The sequence below is a fragment of the Panthera uncia genome, chromosome C2, assembly GCF_023721935.1.
Source record: "Panthera uncia isolate 11264 chromosome C2, Puncia_PCG_1.0, whole genome shotgun sequence".
Classification (NCBI taxonomy): domain Eukaryota; kingdom Metazoa; phylum Chordata; class Mammalia; order Carnivora; family Felidae; genus Panthera; species Panthera uncia.
This window is the reverse complement of record NC_064810.1, coordinates 105,772,933-105,794,885: the sequence shown is the minus strand read 5'-3', so window position 1 is coordinate 105,794,885 and position 21,953 is coordinate 105,772,933. Positions and strand designations below refer to the sequence as shown.

At 40.5% G+C, this 21,953-nt stretch overlaps 1 protein-coding gene and 1 long non-coding RNA gene across 4 annotated transcripts in view; one reads left to right on the top strand and one right to left on the bottom strand.

The window, feature by feature from the left end:
• Nucleotides 1–14,789, bottom strand: part of LOC125921219 (uncharacterized) — a 32,874-nt gene extending 18,085 nt beyond the window's left edge. For all 3 annotated transcript variants that reach the window (XR_007457341.1, XR_007457342.1, XR_007457343.1), the window contains exons 1-4: nucleotides 14,654–14,789; nucleotides 12,378–12,471; nucleotides 9,725–10,749; nucleotides 6,889–6,968 (exon numbers count right to left, since the gene is read on the bottom strand). This is a non-coding gene — a long non-coding RNA (uncharacterized LOC125921219). The remainder of the gene's footprint in view (nucleotides 1–6,888; nucleotides 6,969–9,724; nucleotides 10,750–12,377; nucleotides 12,472–14,653) is intronic.
• A 110-nt stretch (nucleotides 14,790–14,899) lies between these two features.
• Nucleotides 14,900–21,953, top strand: part of TIPARP (TCDD inducible poly(ADP-ribose) polymerase) — a 30,486-nt gene continuing 23,432 nt past the window's right edge. The window contains exons 1-2 of the mRNA XM_049628656.1: nucleotides 14,900–15,161; nucleotides 18,437–19,394. Of these exons, the coding sequence (XP_049484613.1) occupies nucleotides 18,478–19,394 (917 nt within the window). The 5' untranslated portion in view covers nucleotides 14,900–15,161; nucleotides 18,437–18,477. The remainder of the gene's footprint in view (nucleotides 15,162–18,436; nucleotides 19,395–21,953) is intronic.

The following is a 21,953-nucleotide window of genomic DNA, read 5'->3' as shown; positions in this document are numbered from 1 at the left end:
TCTTCAAACTCAAGGAGGCACATTTGAAGCTCTCTTCAATGGTTTCCTTAAAATCTCTCACCTGGTATAAGAGGAGCACCACTCCCTTCACCTAGGATAGAAGGGAAGAAAAAGAAAAAACCAGGGTACTCCAACAGTTCTCCAAAGAAAACTTGTCTCTCAACTTTTCAACTCCAGTGCTTACACAGACTCCAGGTGGTTGATGGATTAACCTAATTTAGAAAATGGCTAGTTTGCTTGTTAAACAATTCTCATTAGGACCATTACTTGACCTCAAGGGGAGCCTTCTCTGATTCATGGTCTCCTTTACTTTCTCTCATCACTAGCCTTCTCCTGCTTCTCTTACTCCCAGGTTAGATTTCATGGTCCATACTTTCAGTATTCCTCTTGCCAATACCCTAAGTTCCTTTGTCTCTTTATTGTTTCATAACATCAATCTGGAAAAACTTCAAGCTTGGATGAACTCAATGGCCCATATCTTCCATGCCTGCACCCAGGCAACTGTGCACCACAACTGAGAAACACAAAAGGGCAAGCTGATATGACTATAATTTTCAGGTGACTAGCTCTTGGTCCTCAACACTGCTAACAATTCTGTTATACTTCTTTGGTCAACTGCTCTCTTGCTCTCTAGAAGGGCCATTTCAAGTGTTCTCCTACTCTTTTTAACCTCTAATCCCCTATCTTAGTGTTCACTCTCCAAAAATAACTCCCCTTTTATTTCCTGGAGAAATCAGAAGTCATTGCCTTATAATACCTTCTCCCTAGCAAATTTATTACCCAACCTATACCTTTAGCCATCCTATTCTCTTCCCCTCCTGTTAAAATAGAGATATTCTTTAGTCCAAGACCAACTCCTCTGTTGCTTTGGACCCCATCTCCTCCCACCTTTTTTGGAACTATATCCATTAATTGTCCCTTCTTGCAACTTCAACCTCCCTCTTCTGGATTCTTATTAATGTCTAAACACACTAGCCTCCCCTATCTTAACAAGCCTGTAACAGCTTACACTATAGTTACTATATACCACTATTGTTCTAAGTATTTCACATATGCAGATTATTCAATCATTATATTGTCCCATATAATAGGTAATATTTTTATCTCCATTATTTTTAAGAGGAAACAGATTCAGACAGATTATATAACTTGCCCAAGATCACAGAGCTGATGGATAAAGTGGGTTTCAAACCCAGGCAATTTGATTCCACAGCCTTTTCTATTCTCTGGATATCCTGTTGGTCTGTTTTTATTGTCTATTGTTTCTCTAGATTTTCTATTGCATTGTCTTGTCTCCTCATGACCTACTTCCTTCCTTCCTCCAACTTTTATTATGGTAAGTTTAAAACTTACAGAAAAGCTACAAGAATAGAACAATGGGCACCTCTATATCCTTTATTGAGATCCACACACATATCTAGGTATACAAACACACATACAGGCAGTTACACATGGCATGATTCATATTTCTGTTACCATAGTATACTAACTATATCTGCATAAAGGACAACTTCACTGCCAGAGCTTCAATCTTCAAATCACTCTATAATTATCAGATTCCCATTACAATCAGTCGTAGTACCCAATCAAGACACTTCTTTCAAAATTTGTCAATGATTGGTCCCTCCCTGCACATCTGTTATTCAGTTCAAACACAGACAGCAAAGCATGCAATTGTGTTGCTTCCTTTTCTCCCCATGATAAACTCACATGACCCTTTACAAAAATGATATTTGAAAGAGGAAATTGGCCAAAAATATGAAAGTGCAGGAAAGAAGTTAAAAGTGATAACACTGAAAGTGAAATCTGAATTAAGCACAAATGGAGGTACAAAAGAGACAACTGGGAATATTGACACTGTCACCATTAGTAACACTCTAGATATACAGCCAGAGGAACTCAGTAGATGCAAAGTTACTGAGATTAAGGAGGAAAGTGGTTACGATGAAAAGGTTGAAAATGTCTTGGAGGAAGTGACATTGGCAAAAACTTCACATCAAAAGAACTTCTGAAGATATTTCACAGCATTATAAGTGCAAATGATAAACTGGTGCAAGCTGATCCAAACTCTGAAGTATGACCATTTGCAAAGGCACAGAGAAGATGCTTGATCCAAATAGCTATATGATCAGAAGAACTGTTCAAATTATACTTGTTTTTCACAAAGAAATGCAATACTTCAATCCTCAATGTTTCTATTGTTTTAAATGCTAGTGTGCCAATTAAAAATTAGTTTTACTATTTTCTTACTTTCTTACATTTATAACTGGCCATCATAATGTTTTGACAAAAATGTTTAAAGTTCATGGAACACTGGTAATTTTTTCCACTGATAATTAAAATTACTTAGCATAATTTCACTTCACATGGTCACTTGAGTGCTACACTACTATGCAAAGTGAGTACTGCATATATGTATATTTTTTTCCTGAACCATTTGAAAGGACTCTACAGATATCATGGTGCTTCACCCTCTGAATAGTTCAACGTGTATCTTTATCTTAAGAACAGAGATACTTTTCTACATAATCACAGTACCTCTCATCACTCTCAAAAAATTAAATATTGATACCATAATATATTTATCTAATATTCAGCACATATTCAGATTTCCCTAATTGAATGATATCCTTTATAGCATTTTCTGAATATCCAGTATATACATAAAGATCAAGCATAACCTTTGGTTTCCTTTAATCTAGAATAGTTGTGCTGCTTTTTTTTTTCTTTTCCTCTTATGACATTATTATTTTTAAGGAGTTCTTTAAAATGTTCCATTATTTGGATTTGTATGATTGTTTTCTCTTGCTTAGAGTAAATATTGATGTTCTAGAACTGGTTTCTTCCACCTGCCCTACTCCTACTCCCCAGACAGGTTCTAGGTAGCTATGGCAAGGTATGGTTAAATTTCTGTAATGTTCTTCTCTCCCTTTTACTCTTTAACCTCTCTCCTTAACCAACCAACATGTAACCAACCAATCTTCTTCTCTGCAAAAAAAAAAAAAAAAAACATGAAATAACTCCACAACTAAATCCCTCAACTCTCCCATACTTTCTTAACAATAACAGAAAATCATCATCCATTTTCTTCACTTGATTGTTTCAAAGAAAACCTCTCTTTTTATGCCTTGGGTGCTCAAATGCCCTCATGTTCTCTATCCCAGTCAAAATCTACTCTCAAGATGGAAAGTCCTTAAACTAAAATTGAAATGACTACCAGCAGTTTAAAAAGATACATCTCCCAGGGGATGATTTGCCTTTTAGCAAAGTACTATGAAGATGTATGCCCAGTGCCCATAAAGTTCCCAAGGCATAACAGACTCTGACATTTTGTTGAAGTAAATTGACCTATATATAGCTCAGTGGGCAAAATTAAAGATTTCCAAATCAAATTGTCCTAATGAAAGCACTACTTTCAGACTTATAACTGTTTCTATTGACAATTGACAACAGTTTATACAGGAGAGTGCTAGAGTCTTGGATGACCAGGTAGGCATTTGAAAAAAATCTTTGAAATCTTGGCAAATAAAATAATTCTTGTAATATAATTACATTGGACGGCTTATCTTACCAACTAGCTTATAAACTTGAATTTAAAGAAGACATTACTCTACTATCTTAGGTCTTATTCTCCACAGCTCCTAAAACAAGTCTAATTTTCTGCAATTAGACTTCAGTATACGCTTGCCAAATTAAAAAACATATTTATGTATATATACTTTATAAGAATAATACATTGATGATGGTTTGTCCTCCTCTGTTCACCATATCAGAAGGCATATAATGTCAGTTAATGGTCGTTTTAAGTGTGATCATTTCGTTAAGGTGGTGTGTATCAGACTTCTCTACTGTCAAAATACCTCTTTCCTTTTGTTATTAATAATACATAAGAAGATACTTGGAGACTATGTGGATATCCTATTTTCCAATTGTTTACCCAGTGGTGTTAACATCCATTAATAAGCATTTCCTTATCACTTACTATTCTGGTGGTTACAAAATTATTTTTTAATGCTATCAATCCATCTACATTATTAACTGGCATTCCTCTGTAAAGAAGAGTTTTCCCTCCTCTCTTTGCCCTTTGTTTATTTTTATCAACTCATGGATTCTTCTGTGTCCTTTGACATATCCCATCATTTTGTGAATGCTTATCTGATTATTTTTAAGTGAATGTCAGATATTGCATTTAGATAACTGTAAAAATAGTTTGAGGTCTAAAATAATATCTTTGGCCAAGGAGGGTTTATATTTGCTTCTGGCAAAAGATTAAGGTCACTAGCAATCCTAGATCACCTTAATCCAATTGAGGGACCTGAGAGGATTTGAAGCTAGAAGGGATAGTCTATTTCTAGTTTACCATTACTGCCAATGTAGTCCTTTGGTTCCCAACTTATTGCGTGTTGTCACGCCCCTTGACCTTCCTCAGACTTCAACTTTTATACCCCTTCCCCTGTTAATCTGTCAAAAGTTTGGTTCAGCTTCTCCGCCACCTCTTTGGGAAAAGTGTCTCTAAATATTCTCACCTCTCTGGGTTTCTTTCTCTCAGATCTTGTTACGTTCATTCTTCATGTTAGCTCCTAGAATGATTTTTAAAATATTTTGTCCAACTTACGTGGATTTCCTCAGTAAGAATATTAGCCTGAATTACCAAATCTATTACTGGAAGTGAAAGTTCACTTTACCCCAGAGTTGACTTTTAAACTTTTTTCTTAAAATGTTTATTTATTTTTGAGACTGAGTGAGAAAGAGAGAGAGAGAAAGCAAGAATGAGCGGGGGGGGGGGGGGGGGGAGAAAGAGAGAATCACAGAGACAGACACAGAATCTGAAGCAGGCTCCAGGCTCTGAGCTGTCAGTACAGAGCTTGATGAGGGCCTTGAACTCACAGATTGCAAGATCATGACCTGAGCTGAAGTCAAATGCTTAACTGGCTGAGCCACCCAGGTGCACCCCCAGAGTTGACTTTTAAAAATAAAAATATGGTGATGTCATTTTCCTAATTAAAACATTTCAATGACTGCCTATTTTTGTCTTCTTTTTATAAATGCTTTATTTAAAAAATTTTTTTAATCTTTATTTTTTTTTTTTGAGAGAGAGACAGAGCGTAAGTGGGGGATGGGCAGAGAAGAGGCAGACAAAGAATCCAAAGCAGGCTCCAGGCTCTAAGCTGTCAGCACAGAGTCCAACATGGGGCTCAAACTCATGAACTGTGAGATCATGACCTGAGCCAAAGTTGGATGCTTAACTGACTAAGCCATCCAGATGCCCCTGAAGATTTTAAGTAATCTCTATACCCAGTGTGGGTCTTGAACTCACAACCCCGAGATCAAGAGTTGTATGCTGTACCAATTGAGCCAGTCAGGCACCCCTATTTTTCTTTAGAATCCTTAATTAGGCCTGAAAGTCTACATCTCTAGATTATCTCCAACCACTCTCCTTCTCACTTTCTACTTTCCAGACCCAGGAGCTCTCTTCTGCATGCCACACCTTCACAATTCTGGCTTTGGATTTGCTGTTCCCATCCCCTGATCATTGTTAACTGCCCCTGCCCATCTCCCTCTGATCTAGTTAATGCTGAATCATCAGAACTCAGCCAAATGTGGGGCGCCTGGGTGGCTCAGTTGGTTAAGCGCCCAACTTTGGCTCAGGTCATGATCTTGCATTTCATGAGTTCCAGCCCGGCATCAAGCTCTGTGCTGACAGCTCAGACAGAGCCTGGAGCCTGCTTCGGATTCTGTGTTTCCCCCTCTCTCTGCCCCTCCTCTGCTTGTGCTCTCTCTCAAAAAATGAATAAATGTTAAAAAAAAAAAAAATTAAGAAAGAACTCAGCCAAATCTTTCTTCACCAGAGATGCCCTTCCTGGCTCCCCTAGCCTAAGTTGGTCTCTGTCATGGCATCCTGTTCTTCTTCAAAGCATTTACTGAAGTTTGTAATTATATGTTGATCTGAGTAACTATTTGAGTAAAATTTGTCTTCTTCCATATGCTAAATGAAGGCAGGGATTTTGTCTGTTTTGCTAACCATTGCATGCCCAGTAACTACTTACAGCAGGTATTCCATAAATGAATAAAAATGATCATCAATCAACAAATCCTTTTCTGGGCCATTTATCTATGCAAATAGCCCAACAATAGGACTGCACCCAGAGTTTTGGTGATGCAGCTAAACTTTCCTGGTTTTTAACTTTGAAGCCTGATTAAAAAAAAAAAAAAGTCAGTTTTCTTTTTTCTTATGGTCTCATTGATTTCACATCAAAAGAGCTTTATTTTTAACCAAAGAAACATTGTGTTTTGGTGACTTGGCAAAACTTTAAAACCAAGAGGTTACTTTGGCTTCAGTGTAAACATGCTTATTATTGAGAACAAGTCATTCAGATTCTTGACTTCTAATTTAGCTAACTCCTCAGAAAGTGAAAAATAAGAGTTTCAGGCAGGAGATGAAATCAAAATAATATAGGAAATAATATTGGAAATATTTTCTTTTGCTTAATATAGATTTTCCTGATACAGCAAATTTCCATCTGTTTTACATTTGAAAAAGAAAGACAATTGCTTCTTTAGAATCTGTAGGCAAGTAGTCAATAAATAATGGGAACTCTAATTGATAATATAAGATTTTGCTTCAGAATGAGATTTATGCTTACATTACTAGAAACTTGTATGAGCCTTCACTGACTTTTTAATTTTCATATTTTAATATGCTTGATTTGGAGTTGGCTATTTTTTCCCTCTAAACCCATAGAACATATAAGTAAATGTTAACTGTTTCACTTCTTTAGCCTCAAAGTAATTTCTTATTCAGTCAGCTTCCCTGTGTGGGATCTTCACTGATAAAGTGGGGTAATAGGAACTATAAGTTAGCTTAGGTTTATAGGAATTAGAATTTACCTTTGTTGGAGAAACGAGTGGACACATCACCACTGGACAACACCTCACTTCCAGGCTTTGTGAAAATCAATCTCCTTCCTCTGCAAATGCAAAATACAGCCCAGTACTTACTTAAAAAGATATATTTTTAAGCCCTCCTAATTAACCTTGTCAAATGAAGGAATCAGTGTGTTTGCTCTGTAGGTTTAGAAATGCGGATATTCTTAGACATGGTAGCAAGCAATGCTAGCTTCTCCCCTAAGCGCTAGTCTTCATTATCCAACTGCCTCGTAACCATCTCTACTTCGATATCTATTGTATCTCAATCTTTGTTTTAATGTTTGTTTGTTTATTTATTCACTTAAAGAGAGAGGAGGGGAGGGGTAGAGAGAGAGGGAGAGAGAGAATCCCAAGCAGGTTCTGCTCTGTCAGCATGGAGCCCAATGGAGGGCTCAACCTCACAAACTGTGAGATCATGACCTGAGCTGAAACCAAGAGTCGGACGCTTAACCAACTGAGTCACCCAAGCACCCCTATTATGTCTCAATATTAACATGTCCAAAACTACACTGTTTCCCCTTGCTCTCAAAAGTCTGCTTCCCACAGTCTGCACCATCTCAATGATTGACAACTACATTCTTCTAACTGCTCAAGCTACAGAGTGAGGGGTCATTCCTGTGTCTTCAGTTTCCCCCATAACCCATACCTAATTAATAGCAAACCCTCTCAGCTCTACCCTCAACACATATCCAGAATCTAATCACATCTTATCACTATCATGGTTACCACACTTGTTGAACCACAATAATCTCTTCTCTAGACTATTAACTGATCTTCCTGCTTTCACTCCTGCCATCTTACAAGGTTCTTCTACAGACAGCAACCAGAGTTATCCTTTTAAAATGTAAATTATGTAGTAAATTATATAGCTTTCTGTGTCAATGTAGAATCCAAAGTCCTTACCATAGGCCTAAAAGGTATGAAATCTGGCCACTCCTTTGCCTTCTTCAACAGAACTCTATTTTGTTCATTCCAATCAAACTGGCTTCTGTAATTTTCCTCTGGCATGCCAAGCTTACCTCTACCTCAGAGCCTCTGCATATGCTGTTCTGTTTACCTGGAATGCTCTTACTCTAATATTTTCATGGCCAGCTCCTGTATCTCCCTCAGGCTTCTGCTTAAATGTTTTCATTTATGAAATGCCTTCCCTGCACAGCACATCATTTTTAAAAAGCACCTCATTCCCTTATAGCTTTTTAATACCTTAGCCAGAATGACTATGTATCTCAGTTTATCCAGGGCAGTCCTGGTTTCATCTGCATTATCTTGGCATAATTATAAATAATTATTCTCAAAGTGTTTTTATTTGATAAATTATGTGGTTGTATACCCTTACCATGTCTTATTTTTAGAGCTTTCATCATCACCTGATACTACTTGTCTATTTCTTCCCATTAGAATGTTGATAAGAGTTGACCATTTTATTCTCTGCTCTGTCCCTAGCACTTAAAAGTGCCTAGAACACATGCTCAAGTGTTCGGCAATGAATAAACAAACGAATGAATGAGTAGGGGTCATAACTATCTGATTATGTCAAGTGTTTTCCTGGGAATTAGGAAAAAAATAAATAAATATAGTTCCTGTTCACAAGCACAAGCCCCACCTGAGAGATTCTGATTTGACTGGTCTTGTGTAGAGACTAGTGATGTTTATTTTTAAAGTGGCTCAAGTAATTCTCATGTATAGGCCAAACTGAAAACCTATGGTCCAGGAGACATCTGCCTAGTGGAAGAGTCCAAACAAAAGGCAGGTAGGCATGAAAACCATCTTTCCTCAATGAATGGCTAGTGTGCCAGTGTGCCAAATCACCATTTTTGAAGTTTAGACATCAACGCGAAAACTGATACTGTGTACACGATACTGCCCAATGTGGCTAGCCAGGGCTCCTGATGAATTAAATTCCTAAATTCCATTTTTGTCACTAAACAAAATCTTGCGTATTGGCTTTGTAGAGTCTGAAGAGCAGAAAAGGAAACTATCATGGCCTCACAATAGTATGAGTGGGGACAGGAAAGTTGTCCCACAGAGAACTGATTCTGGGACTTGATGTAAATGAGCACTTGGGCACGATTTATTTGCAGGGAACAGCTTTGTAACCAAGCCTGTGCTTATACCCTAATTATAGCCTTTTTCTTCCCCCTAAAGTTTATTTTCTGAGCACGCACGTGGGGGAGGAGCAGAGAGTGCACATGGGGGAGGAGCAGAGAGAGAGAGAGAGAGAGAGAGAGAGAGAGAGAATCCCAAGCAGGCTTTGCACTGTCAGCATGGAGCCTGACATAGGGCTCAATCTCATGAACTGTGAGATCATGACCTAAGCAGAAATCAAGAGTTGGACACTTAACCAACTGAGCCTCCCAGATGCCCCACCCTAATTATATCCTTAAGATAAACTCCTACAAGTAGAAATGCTGTTAACTCAGATGGATCTCTGAACATGATTTTCAAGATCATCTTTAATTGGGAATTCATTTTCAAAAAGTAATTGCGTTTTTTTAGTTGTACTCCAAGTAGACAAGTGAGTTTCTTAACATGCTAAAGAATAATAATTCTAGGTACTTTAAGAAATCTCCTGTTGGCAATTCTCTCCTCTGACATTATGCAGTTAGGCTTAACTCCTCCTCATATATTCTCAGCGCTTTGCCTGTATATCTCTATTTTAGCACTTACCACACCGTAGTGTATTTGTTTGTTTTCCTATTTGGCCATACCTTCCCCCTCCCCCCAAGTCTCTGTCCCCTCCCGATCTCCCACTATCTCAAGTGTTTTAAAAGATTATGAACTCCTAAAGCAACAGTACCTAGGGAACATCTTCAAAGCGCAGAATCCCTTGCCTCTGAGATTTGGGTTCAGGAGGTCTGGAATAGGGCAGGAGAATCTGCAGCAGACTTCTGCAGGTCATCTGTGTGGTCAGTTCACAGACTTATAAGAAACTGACAGAGAATAGGGACTATCTTAGTCATCATTGCATAACTAGTACCTGGCACACACACACCCAATAAATTGTACTGAATCAACGGAACGAATGATCTGGAAAACATCTGGGGACTCCTCCAAGGAGATCATTGTATATAGACCCCAAACCAGTTAGATCAAATAGCACTTTGATTATGTGCTGTAGGAATTACACAACAGGTCCAAAACTTGAAGGGGATTGAAGAGCACACTTGATCGTCATGCATCCTGTGAGAAGAACAGTCGAGCAGATGATTAGGCAGCTGACAAATGCAAATCTTAGATAAACAGAATAGTTTGTGATCTGGCATAAACATTATAGAACTCAGGCTATTCCTATTTTATGCTTAATTTTCTCTAGGCCTTGTATCTTCACCTTTCCCAGACAGAGGTACCTTACTGCCTCAGCAGAGGTAGAGAAAAGTGAGTCTCAAGAAAGAGATTACAAAGGAGAAATATTTTTAAAATTTGGAAATAGTCCTTAAGGTTAATATTTTATCACTTTATGAAAATATGAATCTTAAGTTCACATTTATCAAAGCATGTTCATGTCTGGCTCTAAACCAACCTACCTCTGAGCTTTGAATTAATTCACCCTTATTTCATGCTGATTAAATTCCCTACACCTTTAGTTTCTCTGACATATCCTCTAGCAGCATTTTCCAATCTTTCTGCATCAACACCATATTTAAAACCCACCTGAGGGGCGCCTGGGTGGCTCAGTCGGTTGAGTGTCCGACTTCGGCTCAGGTCATGATCTCGCGGCCCGTGAGTTCGAGCCCCGCGTCGGGCTCTGTGCTGACCGCTCAGTGCCTGGAGCCTGTTTCGGATTCTGTGTCTCCCTCACTCTGACTCTCCCTCATTCATTCTCTGTCTCAAAAATAAATAAACGTTAAAAAAAATTTTTTTTAAACCCACTTGACGTAAATAAATTTCAGCCCAAAACTTTTCTTGTTCTAGAATGCCAAGCGTGCAGCACCCCCTCAAAGGGAAGTTAGGTAAGTTCCAGGGGCTGACCCATTAATAACAACATCAAAACACAATTTTCAATAATAGATTGTATGTTTAAAAACAATAGTAATTCTTTTGTCTAGATAAGAAGTTTGACTTTTCTTTCACTTTGACTATATTAGATACATTCACATATGAATTTCATTTAAGTTAAATAATAAGTTGTCTTTATATACATAGTCAGAAAACATTATAGTCTGGACTTAGCACTCACAGATAAGGAATTGTCAGTCTGCCATTTATGCAAGTTGGTTGTGTTCATGTAATCTCAGTATAGCATTGCTAAGAGCTAAGACCTCTGTTTTCAAATCTCGAGTCTTTCACTGTGCTGAGTCACATTAGTCACTGTTTCCTTCTCGGTGTGGTAACCAGAAATGATTATCTTTCTACCATAAGGATGTTGGGGAATTAACTATTACTAATAATTGTGAAAACAGAAAGCAACAGATACTGTTACTTATACTTTATAGCATGTCTTATGTTAATAAAAATGGGAGGGAAAAAATGGGAGGTCTTGGGTCACCTGAAATTTCCAGTAAGTAGTCTTGGCTTTTACATGAATAAGTTGTTCATTGGAAGTGCTCTACTGAATTGATCAGCCATGCCAAGGCAAATCCAGTGGACACGGGTAACAGAAATTAGCGACAAAAGGAATACACAGAAAGGAATTAGAACGTTTCAATCCTATAAATACATTTAAAAAGAATTAAATGTCTTAGGGCCATATATAGGGCCATATGTAAATAAAAAGTGTACACCTACCTATACCCTATATGTTGCATGTATAGGTTTCTTTTGTAGTTTTGAAGAATATTTGAGAGGAGCCACTTATTCATGTATGTTTACTTACGATATTTAATCCAGTGACTTGAATGTAGTAGATACTCAGTGAATAAATGATTTTTTTAAAAAAAGTGAATTGACAAGTTCTATGACAAGGACCCAGTAAAGTAAAACTTGTTATAGTTACAGACTATTAAATGGCTATTTGTTCAAAAGATTGTGTTAACATGGAAAGCTATTTATAGTGTTAAAAATACGAAAATACAATAATAATGATAGAAAAAAAAAACCTTTGAATAAAACAGACCACAGCAAGATGTTAAAATAGGACTTTAGAAGGTTCAACTATGAGTATTCTTGTCTCCTCTCTACTTTCTATTTTTTCTTTAATAAACCTATTTCTTAATTATACAATTTGGTATACCTGTGAAACTGGCAGGGAATGTTATAGGAGTTGATGTACTACTTTGTGACAGCTTATATTTCTGACATAAGGTCATGTTGCTATCTAATTGATAGAGCTTCCAAGCAAGAAGACTAGTTAGAAGCTAACTTATCATAGTTTATGTATTAGCTAAGAACATGTTTAGCTGCACATAACAGAAAACAGTCTAACCAAATTAGGGTTACAATGAGTTCAGGGGTAGCCAGTCTAGGACTGCTGCTGCAGCTTCAAGATATCATGAATGACTCAGATTCCTAACCTTTCTGCTCCAGAATCCTTATCTTGGGGATCTCTTCTTTATATTTCCCACATCATGTTCACTTTCATTTTTGTCATGAGGCTCCATCTCCATCCTTACATTGTGTTATAGGAGAAAGAAGAAAAGAAGAAATGGAAGGGGTGTCTATATATGTTAAGGAAGAAGTGGTTTTCTAGAAATCTTCACCATGTGTCTAGAATTATATGCCATGGCCACTCATAAGAGTATGAAATCTAGGAAAATGAGTTTTTTGGCTAGCCACATTGCTAGCCCTCCCCCTTCCTCTAAAAAGTATCAGGCTCTTTCTGATAAGGAAGGGGCAATCATTAGTATCTGCTAACCCTCTTCTCATATAAGGAATATACTTATCCCCTCCCTAAGAGAAACAATCTCAAAGTTTCATCCAGTTACTGTAATGAGCTCACAGTCCAGGATCCAGAAGTTCCAATGATATGGAATACTCCCATTGTGTGGCTCTTCATGCTCTGGGAACCAACTTTTAAAGAAAAGTTATTTGCCTCGTACTCCTAATAAGTAACGGTGGATAGACAAGGTACAGGATGGTGGGGAAAATGGGAAACACACAGTGAACACTGGTACACAGAACATCACATATCTTGTTAGGTAACTAGCAAGAAATCTATGCCCTTGGTCATTTAATCTGTCAGTTCCTGATTTTGTTCTGTAGGAGGACCTTCTTTATCCCATTATCTTCCAGGGATCACGTTTGGGGTGGACCTTGTGGAAAATACCTCTTCTGGAGTAGTAAACCTTTAACAGTCTGAGGAACCTAGATCCAAGAGTGGTGAGTCAAGAACCTGGTGCCATTTTTCTCTCTGGGGCGATTGATGTTCTGAAAGTAGTAGAGGCTGAGAACTAGCTAGAATTTTCAACTGCCTCAGGGGAAGTGGGTAGGGAATGGAAGGTGAAAGATTTGAGTTCAGGGCCTGAGGAAGAAAGACTTTCAAATTGGTATTCCAAAGGGCTACACTCTGGAAGTAATGTTTAACTATTAATCCCTGGATTAAGGTGGTCTGTCCTTAATCTAAGTGACCCCCGCCCCCCCAAATGAACCACACCTTCTCATATTCCTGGCCTCTTATGGGCCCCTCCTACACAGAGTCTGAGTTTGGTCATATGACTTGCTTTGGCCAATCACACATTAGTAAGCATGATGCAAAGACTTGCATTCTATTTCACCTATTAGCCTCTGAATTCTGTCCATATCAATCCTACCTTAGTTGAATGGCCATGACTTGATGCAATGTGAAATACGCCTGCAGGGGAGGTACTACCCTTAATCCATTCTTTGCTGGTGTGTCACCCAGTCTGGTATAGAATAGTTTAAGAAAGCTTGAAACAGTTACTTCTATTACTACTGCTGCTTAGTTCCTGTTTTCATAGGCTTTCATGTTTTGTAAGGTCATAGTTGACTTCTTTTTCAACCCAGAAAGTCTCCGAATTATGGAATTCAGTCAGTTTAGATCTGAGGCAGAGAGCACAGCTTTGCAAGCTGTGGTCCCTTCCCTCTGCCAGCTGTTGGGGATATAGCCATAATTAACTTTCAGGAAAAGAAAAGGGCCTTTCTCCTCCAATATGTAGGGATTACATGAATTGAACGTAGTGTTTCTTCCTCTACCACTGAAAGGCTGTTCGATATAGGAAGAGGCTTACCATCCAAGCCATTTTACGGTCCAGAAACTATAGCAAAGTCACATGCAATGTATATACTAAAGATGAGTGTATGGTACTCTGCAAGTTCCACGAAGACAGGCATGGCGTCTGAGCTGATCAAGGCTGTATGTAGCCTAATCCTAGTTACACACACAATAGACACTGAGCAAACATTTGCTGAATGAATCAATTATTCACTACGGTGTTTAAGGGCTTTCAAGCACATACACTCGCTCTTACTGTCAAAAGCCCAAAGGTAGGTTTCCCTTCTGTTACGCTGACTATGTTTCTCGTGAAACGGAGGAGTGCCCACGACCGACCGCGTCGGGTAGGCTACTGGCCGGGGTGCGCTGCTGGGCCGGGCCGTCAAGTATGCGGAGGGCGACCCCGTCTGGCCACAGTGGCAGTAGCAGCCGTTTGTCTCCTCTTGGGGTCCAGCGGCGTCAAGGGCAGGAGGCGTCTTACGAGGCAAATAAAGCCTACTGTACAGAAACCGCTCGTTCCGTTTCACATCCTCTCGGGTGCTCGGGTTTCCTCGGAACACCGTGACCTTTCACGTGTCTGCAGTCAGGTAGGGCCTGTCTCACGGGGCGCACACTTACCCTCTTCACAGCCGTGCGCGCTCTCCAGCCCGCGCGTGGATCTGGACCCTCTGGGACCCAGCTGGCCGCGGAAGGACACGCCCCCTCGCGGGAGCACGCGGCCGCCGCAGGCACCCCTCGCGCGCCTCCCTGCCAGAGAGCGCGCACGCGCACGCGGGGCGGGCCTCCTTCCCGGCACCCACTGAGCGCCCGGCCCTCTCACCCCACCCCTCTCCCCCGCTGCCCAGGCTCCGCCTCCGCGACGGGGCAGCAGAGAGGAGGCGACCGGAAGCCACTTTAAAGCAGAGCTCGGGGTGACAGGCGAGCGAGCTGGATCGGGAGTGCGGTTGCGGCTTTCTGCACTCCCGGTGGCGGAATGGCCAGTGCGCTGCTTGTCGCGTCTCCGGCCTGCGACCCTTAGACGCCTAAGCCTGCCCTGCGCGCCGATCCTCCCGCGCGGACGCTGCCGGCGAGCCGGCGGTGAGGCGACTCGGCTCCTGCGGTCCGTTCTCTCAGGCAGCGCGATCAGGTAAAGGGCTCCGGGTGGGCTCTGAGGAGCCGACGAGAAACCTTAGCTGGGATGGTGGGCGAGGACGGGGGTCTCCGGCTTCGCAGCCTCTCACGGATCTAGGGGTGATTGATGTTTAGACTGTGCCTTTTTCTACCAAATTCACTCGGATCCCGTCAGTACCGGGATGGGATTGGTGTACACTTCTTAATCACTTACGGCCTCGGGCAGGTGTATAAATCTGAGGAAGACATTGAAGGGTTTAGTCAGGGTCGCCGGCGTCTCCCCAGTCCCACTTGGTCTGGGTGGGCGCGGGGGCACGTCTATGCGGCCTCCCCCGCCGGGCGGACCCCGAGCGCTCTGAGGCGAAGTGAGGAGAAGCACTTCGCAGATTGAGGGGCAGGGCACGGCAGCTGTGGGGAGCCTTTCGGCAGACCCGCGTTCCGGCGGCAGCCCAGAAGTTTGCAGGCAGTTTTCAGATCAACTTTGAAGGCACAGGAGTCCTCGCCTTCCTCCCCACCACCTCGAGTAGCGCCGACCGCCTTCCCCCCACCCGCGCTTCTCGGCTCATTTCTGCGAGCCTCTGAGACTCGCAGGACGATCCTCGCAGGAAGGTCGGTTGAGGGGGCGAGCAAGCAATTAAGTGTGGACGGCGCCCTGAGGGGCTTCTGGGATGGGGGGAAGCCTGGGCGGGGGTCGCTGGTTGGGACGAGGCTGCGGGGAGGTTTTGGGGGCGCTCCGGAGCCTGCCGCGGGGAAGGCGAGGGTGCGATGCTCCGGAACGCCGGGAATTGGCCGAGCCGGGCGGCGCCTCGGTCGCGCTGCGCGGAGTTGGCGCGGCCCCGGGGGCGGCGCTGCGGAAACCGCCGCGGCCGGCAGGAGGCGTCTCTCGGACCCGGGCTCGGCGTCCGGGTGTCGCGAAGGGGCTGCGCGGGGGAAGAGTCCTGAGTTTGCAGCGGGCTGTTTCGGTGCCCTGCGCCGGGGGCCGGGAGTGAGATCACGAGGTGAGGGGTGGAGCGGTAGGTCGCCTGCAGCGGGGGGACCGGAGGAAGTGTCCTTCCAATCTTTATTTTTCTGTTATGCAAACTAATTGAGGAACTGGGTTCTAGTGACTTCCCCACTCCAGCCACTTCAGTTCTCCGCCTCTTCCTCAGTCTTATTTCCCAGTTTGACGGAGGGCAATAACAGGAAAAGTTACCGTGTGTGTGTACACCTCTATAAATAAAATTGGTTCAGTGTCTGTTTTGCCTTGGGTGGATGTGGTAGGAGTGGCGTGTGTGTGTGTGTGTGTGTGTGTGTGTGTGTGTGTGCACGCGCGCGCGCGTGTCTGTGTGCGCGCGCACGCACGCGAGGGGAAGGCACAGGCGGGTTTAGTGGGGTGGAGAGGGAATACCACAATCTGTGCCAATTGTGCCTTGAGGCAAGAGCACCGAGTGATGAATAATAACGCCTGGCTTGGCGGCTTTCCAGTTGATTTATGTCTTATGTCAAGTCCCTCCTTCCCTAACAATGCCAGCTCACACCGAACTCTTTTTCTGCCTTTTCCTTTTGTACTTACCGTGTGCCCTAACACCTGGCTCTATACAGTTGAACGCTAAAAAACAGGTTGGAACTTTCCGGGTCCACCTATATGTGGATTTTGTGTGCTACTGTAAATGTGTTTTCTCTTCTTTGTGATTTTCTCCACCTTTCCTGTAGCTTACTTTGTTGTGAGAATACAGTACAATACCACATGTAACACAAAATTTGTGTTAATCGGCTGTTTATTATTGGTTAACGGTAGGCTGCTAGTAGTTAAGTTCGGGACTCAAAAAGTTATGGATGGATTTTTCCAGGGGTGGGTTCCATGAACAGCCTCTTCCTCCCACCCACCTTGTTCAAGGGTTAGCTGTACTGTGCTTTCTTTGAGTTTGATCATTATGAACTTTTCATACATAGATTTATGAATGTTTCCAGTTAGATCTTTAATATTCATTTTTCTGGGGACTCAGTTTTATAATTTTGTTATTGTTGACCTATAAAGGCTAACAGAACTAGATTTTTAACAGGTGCTTTTTCTTCAGTTAAAAAATATTATGGAGCACCTGTGTGCATTGTGCTAGGCATAGTACTGGTCACCTGGGATGACTATTTGATGAAGCCACGGACCCTTGCATCAATGATCTCTTTTTCTTTTAGTCTGTTGGCTGAGAGAGAGAGAGAGAGAGAGAGAGAGATTAATTGCTTATAACCAGCTTTTTTCCATCTCCTACAGTGCTAAGGAGGAGACAATGATATTTGTCATTTTACAGAGTTTTCTTTGCTTTTGACTTTAAGTTCTAGTTTTTTTCAAGGGGTCTGATTCTTTGAAGAGAGCACCTTTTTGGTTTGAGTAGCTCATTAGGAAGCTGATATTTGGTGTGTGTGTTTTATATTCTTGCATTATTTTTCTATAATATGGCTTCATTTGCTTTAATAGATAAAGTCATATATGTGTCATTTCTGAAGACAAGGACAAGGAAGCCCTTTTGCAATTAAGAAGTTGTGTTTGGTCTCTAAAACAGCCTATAGTGGTTGCTGCTAATGTAGCTTCTGTTGCTAAACAAGCAACTGGTATTCCTTCTCCAATAGTGGTAATGTTTTGGGGATTGTAAAAGTAGACCTTTAACATTCTTCAGGAATATATTCGAACTTAGAAGTGCTTCAACATGCTCCTGGCTTTCTCCCACATAATATTTCCATTGAGAGCCCCTGTTTCCTGGGTAGATCCTCATGCTTTAAATTCACTCACTATTTAACTTTGAAGTTAATCTTTAATTTGGTGAACTTTTTTTTTCCTTTTTTCTTTTTTTTTTTTTTTTTTTTTTTTTTACAAAGAAACCGTTTTGTCACCTCGTGAGATAGGTGATAAACAACTGTGAAGAGAACCACAAACCAGAGAAGTTGTGGTTTCCCTGCTGTCATCAGTTAGCCACACTTATTTCTACACCTCACCCCCCAACCCCACCCTAGACTTACAGTAAAAACTGATACTCCAGCAGAATTACCAATCATATATTGTCCACAAATAAATGTCAAGAGTCTATTGGAAGATACTATCTCTTTACCTTTACCTGCTATGGGCTTTTGAATAGCCTTGGCTGCTTTGGAACCTTAATTTCTCATTAAAATTTAAAATTGACCCATAAAGATGAAATATGGTATAAGAGGAGTGACTTCAGGGACTTAGTCACAGACTAAAACAAAACATTTTGATGAATGAATGGGATCCAGTTGTTGTCAGCTTGCAAATGATCATCTTCTTTCCTTTCCTGGTAGGATTTTTAGACTCTGAGGAGCAATTGGAGCTCATCCACACCATGGAAATGGAAACCACCGAACCTGAGCCAGACTGTGTAGTGCAGCCTCCCTCTCCTCCTGATGACTTTTCATGCCAAATGAGACTCTCTGAGAAGATCACTCCATTGAAGACTTGTTTTAAGAAAAAGGAACAGAAGAGATTGGGAACCGGAACCCTGAGGTCTTTGAGGCCAATTTTAAATACTTTGCTAGAATCTGGCTCACTTGATGGCGTTTTTAGATCTAGAAACCAGAGTGCAGATGAGAGCAGCTTACATGAACCTATTGTGAAAAAACCCCTGGAAATCAATCCATCATGTGCACCAGCGGAAAACAGTATGTCTGTCCTGATTCCTGATGGCACAAATGTTGGGGGCCAAATACCAGAAGCTCATCCTTCCACTGATACTCCAGAACAAGTGGTTCCAATCCAGGATCACAGCTTTCCACCGGAAGCTATCAGTGGGACGGTGGCAGATTCTACAGCAGGGCACTTCCAGACTGACCTTTTGCACCCCGTTTCAAGTGATGTTCCTACTAGTCCTGACTGCATAGACAAAGTCATGGATTACATTCCAGGGGTTTTCCAAGACAACAATTTTACAATCCAGTACATTTTGGACACCAGTGATAAGTTGAGTACCGAGCTTTTTCAGGACAAAAGTGAAGAGGCTTCCCTTGACCTTGTGTTTGAGCTGGTGAACCAGCTACAGTACCACACTCACCAAGAGAATGGAATTGAAATTTGCATGGACTTTTTGCAAGGCACTTGTATTTATGGCAGGGATTGTTTGAAGCACCACACGGTCTTGCCATATCATTGGCAGATCAAGAGGACAACTACTCAAAAGTGGCAGAGTGTATCCACTGATTCCCAGGAACACTTGGAAAGATTTTACTGTAACCCAGAGAATGATAGAATGAGAATGAAGTATGGGTATGTATTTATAACTACTTTAAAACTATTGTTAAATCCTATAGAGAAGGTCAAGAGGCTAAATGCTTATTAGTAGGGTAGTTTCTTTCAGTAGTAACCTAACAGGTTTTATTCTTTTCTTTACTGTTACTCTTTCGGCTGTATGCTAACCTGGTTTTTCATGTTGGTTTAATGCAGAGTATTCACCTAACCAGATTATGAAGTTTTATGACTTGAACAATCCATATGTCACTCTGTACAGTATGTGTGTGCCAGAGAAGTTGCATATACATTGAATGTTGTAAATCAGATACTGTTTTAATCACACAAAAGAGCTTGCTTTTGAAAGAAAATCCAAGGTTAATCTTACTGTAGCACAAATAATGAATACCAAATTTATTTAATTTTAAAGTTTTGCATGTTGAGTAGCTGCTAGTTTTTTAAAGGAAAATACTATCATTTGGAGATATCTGTGTCCCTCTTTCCATTTTGAATGGTATGGTTTTTCTGTGAGCTTCTTCCCAAACTTCTGAATCATGCCCAAACATTAATTTTTTTTTCTTTTTTAAGTTTCCTTAAGTCTTTCTACCTTTAAGTTTATTATTCTGTTTACCTTGTAGAGAAAATTGTTCTACAATTCAGGCTGTTTTCTTAGACCTGAGCAGTGAGTTGAAGGGAAATTTTATGTAAATAGATATGTTGATTTACAGGGAAATTTTATGTTAATAGATATGTTGATTTATCATTTACATAAAAAACAGTTATCCTCAAGTTTTGTATGCAAGACATGTATGTAAATAATTCAGTTCTTTTAGTGCAAATTCACTGATAGGGACCTGAAATTTCCACATCTGAATTCTTACTTAATTGAGTATAAATTGAAAGAAATGGTAGTTGCCATGTGTGAAGTTGCTAGTGTAAAAATGGCTGTGTAGTAAGCGTTAATCTTTACATTTCAAATTTGTTTCTCCTGTAGTCTAGGAGTTAAAGTATGTGATGTTACTAGCTATTTGTCTATGACCAAGAGAAAGGATTAAAATTCTATGAGGGGAGAAGAACACATCTGTCCATGCTACCTGACTTGGGAGACAATGAGGGCAACCTGACAGCTTCACAGATAATGAATGGCCTGATACAGTACTGAGAGGCATGACCCATAGAAAGGAAAAATATGCTGAGAATCCTAACCCACAAGTCTGAGAGAAAACTTTCTTAAGAGTCATCTTTGTTCACAGATAAGTTGGGTTACACTAACCCAAGTGTCTGGAGAGCCAGCAATCAAATGGTGTCAGTAAACGTTTCCAAGTTGTCTAATTTTGTTAGTCTTGATGTTAACCTTCTGTGTTCTAACATAGTGCCAGGGCATTGTTGGTATTGTAGAAACCAGGTTTTTTGTTTTGTTTTGTTTTGTTTTTTAATTTGTTCCCTTTTAGTATTAGGTAAGTGGTTTTCTTTTGATATTGCATTATGTAAGTTGTATAGTACACAGATCTGTGTGTCTTTTTAGCAACTTAATTATCATGAGACTAGAACTTTGCATCATTTGTTTCAAAAGGGATGCATGGGATAAAATGAGAAACAATATAAGACCCAAGTTTAAGGCATTGTTATATAGAAGCCCCTTGGGATAAAAGTAAGATAATACTAAGAATGTAGCTTTCCTGATCAGGAAAATCAAGATGTTATCAAGACAATACATTTATTAATACTAGGTTTTCAAGATTCTATCTTGCTTGGGTAGCAAAATTCTTAGATCCTGCAATAAAGCTAAGTACATTTAACTTTCTTTTTTTTTTTTTTTTAAGCCAGCATTGGAAGAGAGAAAAATGTTTTCCATTTTATCTTAAAAATCTTTTTTTAATAAAGTATTGTCCAAAATCTCTGTTGCCCGTGAGCTAGCAATTCTAATTGGTATGTCAAGGGTAATTAATTTTACATATTCTCAAAGCCACTGTAATCCTTCCATCTCCAGATTGCAAAACTGCAGAACAGTGGCCTCCCACTTCACTCTTATGAAGCAAATTTCCAGTCTGCTGAGTACTTCAGCATCTTGGTACATTAAGTTTCTATCTGTTTGAATTGGTCAGGAAGAAACTAGCAGGACTATTGTCCAACGCATTACATTCTGTTACCATGAGCAAAGCAAGACAGGTATTTTGATCTCAGAAAATCCAAGAACTCTCTTAGATCAGGTATTTTATTCTCTGGTAAAATTACTTGGCTGAAAAATTAGATAAAGCTATAGGCCTATAGGCATACAGTGTTGGATAATTTACAAAGTAGTTGCAGTGAGTGCTTGATTTCCAAGTCTTTTTTAATGAAGTAAACTAATATTTATTTGACACTTAAGAGCAAAAGTGTCCGTGAATTATTGTAATTACTAATTCTGCTGCTACATTGTTAATGGTAGTAAGTGGTCCTGCTCTGATAAAAATAGCAAAAAAGTATTAACAGTTAATTACTAGTAAAGTGAAGTTCTCCATAGACAACAGTAAGAAATATAAGATTGTAGATAGCTAAGTGTCAAAAATTAGGCTTTTGGGAAGTTGACCTGTGGTCATTGCAACCTGGTTTTCCTTG